Source organism: Haplochromis burtoni, unplaced genomic scaffold, assembly GCF_018398535.1.
Source record: "Haplochromis burtoni strain Fernald_Lab_line unplaced genomic scaffold, NCSU_Asbu1 Contig_27, whole genome shotgun sequence".
Lineage (NCBI taxonomy): Eukaryota > Metazoa > Chordata > Actinopteri > Cichliformes > Cichlidae > Haplochromis > Haplochromis burtoni.
The window spans coordinates 2,427,893-2,440,151 of record NW_024582388.1 but is presented as its reverse complement, the minus strand read 5'-3'; the positions used below and the strand labels follow the sequence as shown (position 1 = coordinate 2,440,151).

Here is a 12,259-nt window from a genome sequence, read left to right as displayed (position 1 = left end):
CGCAAATGAAAGAAAGCAGTCCTACATATTTGTAGTCATGAAGAGAGTCGTACCCCTCTATAGATTTATGGTGTAGGACAGGGGTCTCAAACTCAATTTAGCTGGGGGCCGCTGCAGGCAGAGTCTGGGTGAGGCTGGGCCGCATTAGGTTTTCCACAAGAAAGGCATGGTTAAAAAATTCCAATCTTCTCAAATCTCTTTATTTTTATTTTTTAACACAAAATATGAAAAATAAATAAACAAATTAAGAATTAATAAGAAAATAAATCAATCTGTAATACATAAATAAAACAATAATAAGATATTTTTAGTCAGTGAACTTGTGTGTTTTTTTCAGTCTTCTATATCTGCTGTATTTAGATTGAAATGTCTGTATTAACAGTTCTATAACCTTCTTCTGAACATGAATGGAACACTGTAGAAAATGAACTGTTCTTCTGAACATGGCTTCTCTTGCCTACTCCTTGCTGCTAGAGACCTGGCAGCGTTTCCTCTCGCATAGCCGAGCCAGATTTGGCCTGAGGGAGGAAGCAGTTGCGACCCTCAGTATGTCTTGAAGATGATCATCCGTAAGTCTGGACCTGTACTTGGACTTATTGAAGTTCAAAGTGGAGAAGAGCTTTTGGCACAAGTATGTGCTACCAAAAAGGCACATGGTCCGCTTGAACATTCGGGAAAGCCGAGGGAAACTAGGGCTCAATTCTCTCAAAAATTGTCCAAGCTTGTCTGCTTTTCCACTCACCTCCCTGAACTTTGCTTTGAGTTCAGAGTTGCACTGCAGCTCAATGAGCTCCATTTGAAGCACAGAAGGGGCATCTTGCACATCAAAGGAGAAGGGGTCCGCAAAAATGTGAAAGGTGGCTCTGTGTGTCTTGAAGTCAGCAAATCTGTGATCAAATTCCTCCTGTAGCCTCAAAATGACATCAACATACTCGTCAGCACTGAATGGTGTGCCTGCATCCACGAGTGCCTTGCATGCTGGGAAATGGCAAAGGTTTGTCTGAGAGAGCTGAGCTTTCCAGAGCGCCAGTTTTGTGGAGAATGCTCTCACGTTGTCATAGGCAGCACTGACAAGTTGCCCCTGGCCTTGTAACGTCTTGTTCAGTACATTAAGCTCATGTGTCATATCAACAAGAAAAGCTAAGTCCATGAGCCATTTGGGATCAGTTAGCACAGGAACACTAACTCCATCCTTCTCCATGAAGGCTTCACTTCTGCTCTCAACTCAAAAAGTCTCTTTAATACATTTCCCCTGCTGAGCCAACGTACCTCAGTGAAGTCGAGCACATCCCCATATTCTGACTCCATTTCCTCTAAAAAAGCACAGAACCTTCGGTGCTTTAAGCCCCTGGATCTGATTTGGTTGATGCATTTCACAACAATAGACATCACATTGTCAAACTTCAGGCATTTGCTGCAAAGGACCTGCTGATGGATGATGCAGTGCAGAGCAATGGCCTCCTCCACGCCTTCCTCTTCCAGTTTGTTTTGTGCCACCAGTCCATTTTTCCTCCCTGTCATTGATGGCGCTCCATCTGTTGTTATTCCAACAAACCTCTTCCATGGCAAACCAACATTCTCAATGGCATCACACAGCTTGTAAATATCTGCTGAGCGGTGGTCTGGCCATGCATTGGAATTACTGTGAGCAGCTCCTCCATCACTTCAAAACTGTCATCAACACCACGGACATACATTGGGAGCTGGGCAGTGTCGGTGATGTCTGTGGTCTCATCAAGAGCGACTGAGTATACACTGAAACATTTGGCTTTCTCACACAGTTGGTCATAAATGTCACTTGACAGGTCAGAAATGCGATCTGCTGCGGTGTTGGCAGAAAGGCTGATGTTGCTAAACTGACCTTTCTTTCCCGGACAGACTATATTTGCAGCCTGCAATATGCACTTTTAGACAAATGCACCTTCTGTGAATGGCTTCCCTGCTTTAGCAATCATCTCACTAACCACGTGCTCCGACTGCTGCATTATTCTCTTTGGTTGCTTTCTTGGAGAAATCTTGCTGCCTCAGTAGATCTGTTTTAAGACTGGCAACCCGGTTCGCTCTCTCGTCTCCCTGGTATTTTGCATCCAGCTCAGCATGTCTAGTTGTGTAATGACGTTTCAAATTGTATTCCTTGTGCAGCGCAACTTTCTCTGTGCAAATAAGACAGGTCGGGGTGCCCCTGTGCTCAACAAAGAAATATTGCATTTCCTATAAAAATAAATCATTATTTTTTTCTAGGTGGGTTGAGAAATGGATTGTTTTAGTGAATCAGCTGTTTAATCCTAATGGGCAGCTTATGTCCTATTCAGAATTCTTAAACACCTATAAATTTCCAGCCACACCCAAAGAATATGCCATATTATTTGATGCAATACCTACGGGTATTATAATGCTTTTTAAAGGTATTCAACCTTGCATATCATCTGTTTCTCTCCCCAACCCTTTAGATTCACACATAGGAAGAATCTGTCTAACAAACCAAGTAAAAGTAATAAGAATATCCGTGCTTTGTTCCAGACAGAATCTCTAACTATTCCACATGTGGTCTCTTATTGGAATTTCTTTGTCAGTGACATTAACTGGAAAAGAGTATGGACAATTCCTAACAAGTATCTGGTAACGAATAAAGTGAAGGAAGTCTCATTTAAAATACTGCATAAATTTTATCCTGCTAATCATTACATGACAAAGTTCAAAAGGGACATAAATGTGAACTGTGGATTTTGTGGAAGCCATCCTGAGACTGTGCAACACCTCTTCTGGATCTGTTCATACGCTAGAACATTTTGGAAAGACTTCAGTAGATTCATTGCTGGACATCTCTATAAAGACTTTACTGTGAAATGGGAAAATGTTGTATTTTGTTTCTTTCGAAGGCAAAAAAAAGAAGATGTTTACTTTATAATAAACTTGTTAGTTATCTTAGCTAAATTTTATTTTCACAAATGCAAATACAGTAACAAAAAACCTAATTTTAAACATTACTATAATGATGTTTTATGTTACATAAAATTGATTAGTGGATCACTTAACAAAAAGGCTATGAAAACTATTACTATTTGTAGTAATTACAAATTATTTGAATGTTTGTAATTCTTTGTATTACACCCCCTGGCATATGTTAATTTTGTTCTGATTGTATACATGTTCTGTATACTGTTTCTTAATAAAGTTTAATAAATTTAATAATAACTGTCGCATTGAAGTTTCAATCAAGCGTTTAGCCGACGGACGGGGAACGTCTCAACGCGTAGAGAACGTCATTTCTGCTTCTTTTTCTTGCAACCGTAGCACGGCGATCGGCAGATAAAAAGCCGGTAGCAGTCTCCTTTGTTTTTACGCTCGATGTTCATGTCTTTCATGACGACACGAACACCGTGGCGTTTGCAGATGGTAGAAAGTGCAGGGATAGCGAGCGCAAAAAAGGCGACTGCTCACGGCGCCGGGCTGTTGTTACAGGAGAAAGAAGCGGAAATGACACCGTGACATATAACAAATAACATCAGCTGTTTCTGATGTTAGTTGTTTTGACTGCTTTTACATTATATTGAAATATATGTAATGTTCATGTTTGCTGCAATGCAAACGGAGTGATGCAAATAAAAACATCGAGCCACAAATTACGGTGCGACCCTATAATTAGTCCGGGTTACCGGGGACTGTTGTTGCCGATGAACAGGTGTCGCTATGTGACTGCAGACTAAATTGGGCTGCATTACTTTTGTTAAGCGTTGTTTTGGGTGTTCTGCGTGTACACAAATAGCTTTTCATGATTTACTTTCTGGATAGCAGGAATGGTATCTGGAGCAAAGTTCACATAGCAACATTGGCTCCATTAGAGTTAACCTCTAAGTAAAATGGGACGTGCTTGCCACACTGGCAAATACTATTATACTCATTTACCAGTACAGGTCAAATATTACAGGTCTGCCACTGACTGAAACTGTATTTAAGTTGACATTAAATCCAAAAGGTTAAATTCAAAAGAGAGATTATTAAAAAAACATATCCAGCAGCTCTGCATTTGTTTGCAACTCAGGTTCTTATTGCAAAGGGATCAGTGGTAACTTTTTGTTTTGGTAAGCTCTCCAGTCTGTCATGGCTCTCTGCACAAATGTCTTTACAAAGCTTTTCATAACGGCTTCCTGTTGAAGCCGTTAAATTCAAAAGTCTAGGTGTATTGTTTGGGGGAGTGTCTGTGTTTGATAAAACCAGTTTGATCCAGGTGAATTATGGATGAGATGACTTTCTCATTTCTGATTGTTACTGCCTTGGTTATAATTTTCATATCTGTATTCATTAGTGAGAGTGATCAATAACTACATGTGACAGTGGGATCCCTGCAAGGTTTAAGAAGAACTGTGATAGCAGCTGTGTTTAAATCACAGGGAATAATACCAGTTTGGTTTTATTTCTTGGATACATTTTAAATATATTGGGCTGAGCATATCCCAGAAAAGCTTATAGAACTCAGCCGGGAAGCCATCCAGCCCAGGCACTATATTGTTTGGTATAAGAAATATTACATGGTTAATTCTTTTTCTGTTAATGGAGCTTCTAGCTCTTATCTGTACATCTGTCAAATGTAGTACATTTATATTATTAATATTAAACTTACTCCTTCAGTTTATAAATATGCTTACGATCCCCAGCCAAAATATCCCTAAATTTTTCTTAACCACTTATCCAATTCACTTAACACTTACCCAATAATTAAGGGGGCTGGAGCCTATCCTGTCCGACATTTAGAGAGAGGCAGGGTACACCCCAGAAAAGCTGCCAGTCAATATTTAATTAGACAAAATAATTCCTGATATTAAAGCACAAAAAGACACAGAATCACATCTACAACCAATTTAGAGCACCATCTATCCCAAACTTCATGTTGCTTCGCTGTGGGAGGAAGATAGAGTACCTGGAGAGCACCTGTTGGAGGTTATTACTAGGTGAAATGAATATATATGTTGGGGAAAGGACATGGCCACTACCAGTAGTCCTGTGGGGGTGGTCTTTTATCTGTGATCTATTATTGAGTGTTTGTTGTGTGATCCTGGACCAGTTCTTGACCTTACCCCCTTTGTCCCAGGGCCCGTTTTATAAAAAAAAATATATGTATAAAAAAATGTAAAAAAAAAAAATATTATAACTGACCATAAAACTCAACAAAGCTAGTCACCTCAAAGTAACTTTGGCAAGAAGACGAATTAAACATGAAGCCGGGAACAAAACCTGACATACTGGTAACTACCTCCAACAAATCCAACATGTTCTATTGAATATGTTACTAAGTAGTAAGGTGGTCATCTCTTAATACCAGAAAAGCTGCAATTTTCAAATCACTATGTGCTTTGATGATTACATAAATGTGGAAACGAGGAACAGTTTCAGATAGATGCAGCATGAGGGGAGGAGTCAAACAAACACTTAAGGTGTGTTGAAGAAAACCTGCCAGCCATTTAGGTAGGTTTTTTTTAAAAATCCTGGTAACTTGGTAAGCTAGCCCTCTATGTATAACACAAAACGTGGAATTTCCCTCATCTCACGATTAACAAATTCAGCATCTTTTCTTAACGTGGTTTCTGGAAAAAGCCCTGGACTCTCCAACAACTTTTTGTTTATTTTCCGGTACCGGCAAGCTTCTGTTAATGCTTCTTGTAAGTAATTCTAAAATTTTCTTATATTTCTGGTTCTGCCCTTAAATCCTGATGTTGGATACTGTGTTATAATCTTATTGTAGTCATATTGTAGTCTCATTGTAGTCAATGTGCGATTTCCCAGGCTTTTCAGCATTTATTAAACAAAAGGTTGTTATTACGGCGACCGTGGCTCAGGGGGTTAGGGAAGCGTATCTGTGGTGTTGGCCAGAGGGGCCAACACCAGTAAGCAGCCTCGCTTCTGTCAGTCTGCCTCAGGGCAGCTGTGGCTACAACCGTAGCTTGCCTCCACCAGTGAGAATGCGAGAGTGAATGAATAGTGGCAATGGGTGCCTTGAAAAGCGCTACATAAATCCAATCCATCATTATTATTATTATCTTATTATTATTATCTTCAAGCAGTTTCCTTTTTTCTACATAAAAAAAACACATACTGAAATTTCTAAGGTACTGTAGACAATGAAAAACATTGAATTTTTTTGTTTAACTGTTCAGTTTTAATTTAGTTGTTTTTCTATTACTTAATTACTTTGATGTAGTATTATTGCAGATAAAGCTTTAAAACTTAAGAAAATACAATTAAAAGTCTGAATTTTGTGCACGCATTCACATTTTCCAAAGCCATGCAGTGGAGAGGAAGAGAGAGAGGGGAAGGGGGGTTGGGGGGCTATAATCGGTACCGAGCAGCTCTGCGTTTGTTTGCAGTTCAGGCTCTTATTGTGAAGGGATTAGTGATAACTTCCTGTTTTGATAAGCGCTCGAGTTTGTCGTGGCTCTCTGCACACTTTTTGCTTGTTTGCCAGTAGTGGTGGGAGATTTCGTGAGTGTATGCCTCCACATTTGGAGGGTTAAGCGTCAGGTAAAGCTTTTGTTTTCAGGCTTAAGTCGTATGTATAATGCTTAAATGTACTAGTTAGTGAAGCTAAAGTCTTTACGAAGCTTTTCTTGTACTCTGTCTTCCCTTGATCCTCGACAAAAGTCTAGGTGGTGAGGCTTCAGGCTTTTACGGAAATGTAAAAATATTTCCTGCTCTTTTACCCTTGGTGGGGGGAAGAAAAGATTTTTAGCTAGCGCTAATGCTTCTGTAGTTCTGTTACTGCAGGTCTGAGAGGGTTAGGGAAGTAGGAAGGAAGGCATCAAAATAAAAGCGCACAGGACCCTTGAAACTTGACAGTTCTGTTGAGCCAAACAAAGCTGGAAGACGTATATCACATCGTCGTTTACATCCACTTTGGATGCTAGAGTTGGAGTGAAATACAATAGGACTCTTTAACTTTACCACAAGGCCAGTGTGTACTCTAAAAGGCTAAAGTTCACAGCACCTCTTAGAGTAATAAAAATAACGTGTGCAGTAGCACTATTTTGTTTATTTTTCTATAGGGCAAAGTCTAAACGTGTAACTTAAAGGAAAGTTGCTGAAGACATGGCTTCCCAAGCCAGGCTGAGACTGCTCCCGAGTGCCAGGTGTCTGTTTGATGAGCCTATTCAGGTGAAGGTGGCCGGGCTGAGGTCGAGGCAGGTGGTCTCCCTGAGAGCCAGCTCAACCGACGACAAGGGAACTGTGTTCAGCTCTGCGGCCACCTACAGAGCCAATGGCAACGGGGAGATTGACTTGAAGAGAGACCCCTCACTCAGTGGGAGCTACGTTGGGGTTGAACCGATGGGTCTGCTTTGGTCAATGACACCGGACTCTTTGCATAAAAGACTTCAGAAGATAAATGCCCTTAATCCATCCATGGTAAAGTTCTCAGTGCACGAGGAGGCAGGTGAGGGCCGGATTCTGGCAGAGGCGACTAATGAGAGGATTCTAATGGGAGATGGGGTCATTCGGGTCCCCGTCAAAGAGGGGAACATTCGAGGAGTCCTGTTTACTCCTCCAGGTTTGTCAGCATCATTTAGGAAAAAAGTACATACTTGAAAATGTCCTAGTTACAGTTACTCATAATTTTAGCTCCATACAAAAAATATGCTTGCTTTGCATGTATGTTTCATTCCAGGCAGGGGTCCCTTCCCAGCTGTGTTAGATTTGTACACTTTTGGTGGAGGTCTGTCAGAGAAAAGAGCCTCTCTGTTGGCCAGCAGAGGATTTTTGGTTCTGACTGTTGCCCTGTATGGCCACGATGACCTGCCTAAAAACATTAAGGAGATCCACCTGGATTATTTGGAAGAAGCTGTCGAGTTTCTAAAAAAACAAACTAAGGTGAGTTAATTTATTCTGGAAGACTCATAGTTTTTGAAGACAACTTTGATGGCTGTTCATTGACATGTTTTTCCACAGGGTTCCAGTAAAAAAGTTGGTGTAATATCCCTTTCCAAAAGTGGAGATCTTGCCTTATCAGTTGCTTCTTACCTACCAGATGTTGAGGCCACAGTGTGGATCAATGGCTGCTCTGCCAATGTAGCTTTGCCTCTATACTATAAGAAAAGACAAATACATTCTGCATTAATGTTTGATTTAAAGAAAGTGATTCCCACTGAGTCAGGGGCCTTCAATACCAAATACGTTTTAAACAATCCTCTGGCGGAGGAGAACAAGGGCAGCCTGATTCCCATTGAACGAGCCAAAGGACATTTCCTCTTTGTGGCCTCTGAGGATGACCTTAACTGGGACAGCAAGGCTTACGTGGATGAGATGGTGGAGAGACTGAAGCGTCACGGGAAGGAGAAGTTTGAGAGTGTGTCATACCCTGGAGCTGGACACTACTTAGAGCCACCTTATGGACCCTACTGCCCTTCCAGCTTCCATGGGGTTTTAGGCAGGCCAGTCTTGTGGGGAGGTGAGCCCAAGTCCCACGCAGCAGCTGAGGTCCACATGTGGAAGAAGATCCAAGATTTCCTCAGAAACCATCTGAGCTCTGATGCTGCACAGAATAGGGCCAAGTTATAGTTTCAAACTAGACAATGAATAGGAAAAAGCAAAGCCCCGACTGCCATAAAACTGTGTGATAATCATGTCTGACCTGTTAAATGTGTTGATTAATGATTCACTATTTTAAACATTTAAAGTCTGTAATTTATCACAACAGGTAGAACGGGATCCTCTTTACCCTCGAGGTATAGCTATAATTTTGTGTTAATATGGCATAGTGTCATGTAAATGCTTGTAAGTTTTCTGTTTTCATCATTAAAGTTGGTAAAATTTGAAAAAGGTTTATTTGTATAAAACTTCTCTTTTACTGAATGGTGTGCCTGCATCCACGAGTGCCTTGCATGCTGGGAAATGGCAAAGGTTTGTCTGAGAGAGCTGAGCTTTCCAGAGCGCAAGTTTTGTGGAGAATGCTCTCACATTGTCATGGGCAGCACTGACAAGTTGCCCCTGGCCTTGTAACTTCTTGTTCAGTACATTAAGCTCATGTGTTATATCAACAAGAAAAGCTAAGTCCATGAGCAATTTGGGATCAGTTAGCACAGGAACACTAACTCCATCCTTCTCCATGAAGGCTATCACTTCTGTTCTCAACTCAAAAAATCTCTTTAATACATTTCCCCTGCTGAGCCAACATACCTCAGTGAAGTAGAGTACATCCCCATATTCTGACTCCATTTCCTCTAAAAAAGCATGGAACCTTCGGTGCTTTAAGCCCCTGGATCTGATTTGGTTGATGTATTTCACAACAACATCACATTGTCAAACTTCAGGCATTTGCTACAAAGGACCTGCTGATGGATAATGCAGTGCAGAGCAATGGCCTCCTCCACGCCTTCCTCTTCCACTTTTTTTTGAACAAGTGCCACCAGTCCATTTTTCCTACCTGTCATTGATGGCGCTCCATCTGTTGTTATTCCAACAAACCTCTTCCATGGCAAACCAACATTCTCAATGGCATCACACAGCTTGTGAAATATCTCCTGAGCGGTGGTCTGGCCATGCATTGGAATTACTGTGAGCAGCTTCTCCATCGCTTCAAAACTGTCATCAACACCACGGACATACATTGCGAGCTGGGCAGTGTCGGTGATGTCTGTTGTGTTATCAAGAGCGACTGAGTATACACTGAAACATTTGGCTTTCTCACACAGTTGGTCATAAATGTCACTTGACAGGTCAGAAATGCGATCTGCTACGGTGTTGGCAGAAAGGCTGATGTTGCTAAACTGACCTTTCTTTTCTGGACAGACTATATTTGCAGCCTGCAATATGGACTTTTTGACAAATTCACCTTCTGTGAATGGCTTCCCTGCTTTAGCAATCATCTCACTACAACGGGTTGCTCACTAACCACGTAGCTAGCTTCGACTGCTGCATTATTCTCTTTGGTTGCTTTCTTGCAGATCCAGAAGAGGTGTTGCACAGTCTCAGGATGGCTTCCACAAAATCCACAGTTCACATTTATGTCCCTTTTGAACTTTGTCATGTAATGATTAGCAGGATAAAATTTATGCAGTATTTTAAATGAGACTTCCTTCACTTTATTCGTTACCAGATACTTGTTAGGAATTGTCCATACTCTTTTCCAGTTAATGTCACTGACAAAGAAATTCCAATAAGAGACCACATGTGGAATAGTTAGAGATTCTGTCTGGAACAAAGCACGGATATTCTTATTACTTTTACTGTGGTTTGTTAGACAGATTCTTCCTATGTGTGAATCTAAAGGGTTGGGGAGAGAAACAGATGATATGCAAGGTTGAATACCTTTAAAAAGCATTATAATACCCGTAGGTATTGCATCAAATAATATGGCATATTCTTTGGGTGTGGCTGGAAATTTATAGGTGTTTAAGAATTCTGAATAGGACATAAGCTGCCCATTAGGATTAAACAGCTGATTCACTAAAACAATCCATTTCTCAACCCACCTAGAAAAAAATAATGATTTATTTTTATAGGAAATGCAATATTTCTTTGTTGAGCACAGGGGCACCCCGACCTGTCTTATTTGCACAGAGAAAGTTGCGCTGCACAAGGAATACAATTTGAAACGTCATTACACAACTAGACATGCTGAGTGGATGCAAAATACCAGGGAGACGAGAGAGCGAACCGGGTTGCCAGTCTTAAAACAGATCTACTGAGGCAGCAAGATTTCTCCAAGAAAGCAACCAAAGAGAATAATGCAGCAGTCGGAGCCACGTGGTTAGTGAGATGATTGCTAAAGCAGGGAAGCCATTCACAGAAGGTGCATTTGTCTAAAAGTGCATATTGCAGGCTGCAAATATAGTCTGTCCGGGAAAGAAAGGTCAGTTTAGCAACATCAGCCTTTCTGCCAACACCGCAGCAGATCGCATTTCTGACCTGTCAAGTGACATTTATGACCAACTGTGTGAGAAAGCCAAATGTTTCAGTGTATACTCAGTCGCTCTTGATGAGACCACAGACATCACCGACACTGCCCAGCTCCCAATGTATGTCCGTGGTGTTGATGACAGTTTTGAAGTGATGGAGGAGCTGCTCACAGTAATTCCAATGCATGGCCAGACCACCGCTCAGCAGATATTTACAAGCTGTGTGATGCCATTGAGAATGTTGGTTTGCCATGGAAGAGGTTTGTTGGAATAACAACAGATGGAGCGCCATCAATGACAGGGAGGAAAAATGGACTGGTGGCACAAAACAAACTGGAAGAGGAAGGCGTGGAGGAGGCCATTGCTCTGCACTGCATCATCCATCAGCAGGTCCTTTGCAGCAAATGCCTGAAGTTTGACAATGTGATGTCTATTGTTGTGAAATGCATCAACCAAATCAGATCCAGGGGCTTAAAGCACCGAAGGTTCTGTGCTTTTTTAGAGGAAATGGAGTCAGAATATGGGGATGTGCTCGACTTCACTGAGGTACGTTGGCTCAGCAGGGGAAATGTATTAAAGAGACTTTTTGAGTTGAGAGCAGAAGTGAAGCCTTCATGGAGAAGGATGGAGTTAGTGTTCCTGTGCTAACTGATCCCAAATGGCTCATGGACTTAGCTTTTCTTGTTGATATGACACATGAGCTTAATGTACTGAACAAGACGTTACAAGGCCAGGGGCAACTTGTCAGTGCTGCCTATGACAACGTGAGAGCATTCTCCACAAAACTGGCGCTCTGGAAAGCTCAGCTCTCTCAGACAAACCTTTGCCATTTCCCAGCATGCAAGGCACTCGTGGATGCAGGCACACCATTCAGTGCTGACGAGTATGTTGATGTCATTTTGAGGCTACAGGAGGAATTTGATCACAGATTTGCTGACTTCAAGACACACAGAGCCACCTTTCACATTTTTGCGGACCCCTTCTCCTTTGATGTGCAAGATGCCCCTTCTGTGCTTCAAATGGAGCTCATTGAGCTGCAGTGCAACTCTGAACTCAAAGCAAAGTTCAGGGAGGTGAGTGGAAAAGCAGACAAGCTTGGACAATTTTTGAGAGAATTGAGCCCTAGTTTCCCTCGGCTTTCCCGAATGTTCAAGCGGACCATGTGCCTTTTTGGTAGCACATACTTGTGCCAAAAGCTCTTCTCCACTTTGAACTTCAATAAGTCCAAGTACAGGTCCAGACTTACGGATGATCATCTTCAAGACATACTGAGGGTCGCAACTGCTTCCTCCCTCAGGCCAAATCTGGCTCGGCTATGCGAGAGGAAACGCTGCCAGGTCTCTAGCAGCAAGGAGTAGGCAAGAGAAGATCTCTCC

General features: G+C 41.7%; 1 protein-coding gene across 2 annotated transcripts in view; it reads left to right on the top strand.

Annotated features, from left to right (window-relative positions):
- The window catches only part of LOC121814215 (acyl-coenzyme A thioesterase 5-like), a 14,174-nt gene extending 5,369 nt beyond the window's left edge, over positions 1–8,805 (top strand). Inside the window, exons 1-4 of one of the 2 annotated variants that reach the window (XM_042219045.1) lie at positions 6,380–6,516; positions 7,038–7,537; positions 7,655–7,857; positions 7,936–8,805. In XM_042219045.1, coding sequence (XP_042074979.1) covers positions 7,081–7,537; positions 7,655–7,857; positions 7,936–8,544 — 1,269 coding nt within the window. In that variant the 5' untranslated portion in view covers positions 6,380–6,516; positions 7,038–7,080 and the 3' untranslated portion in view covers positions 8,545–8,805. Of the gene's footprint in view, positions 1–6,379; positions 6,517–7,037; positions 7,538–7,654; positions 7,858–7,935 lie in introns of those variants that run through there. The other variant, XM_042219046.1, reaches the window with a different exon arrangement.
- The last annotated feature ends 3,454 nt before the right edge of the window (positions 8,806–12,259 follow it).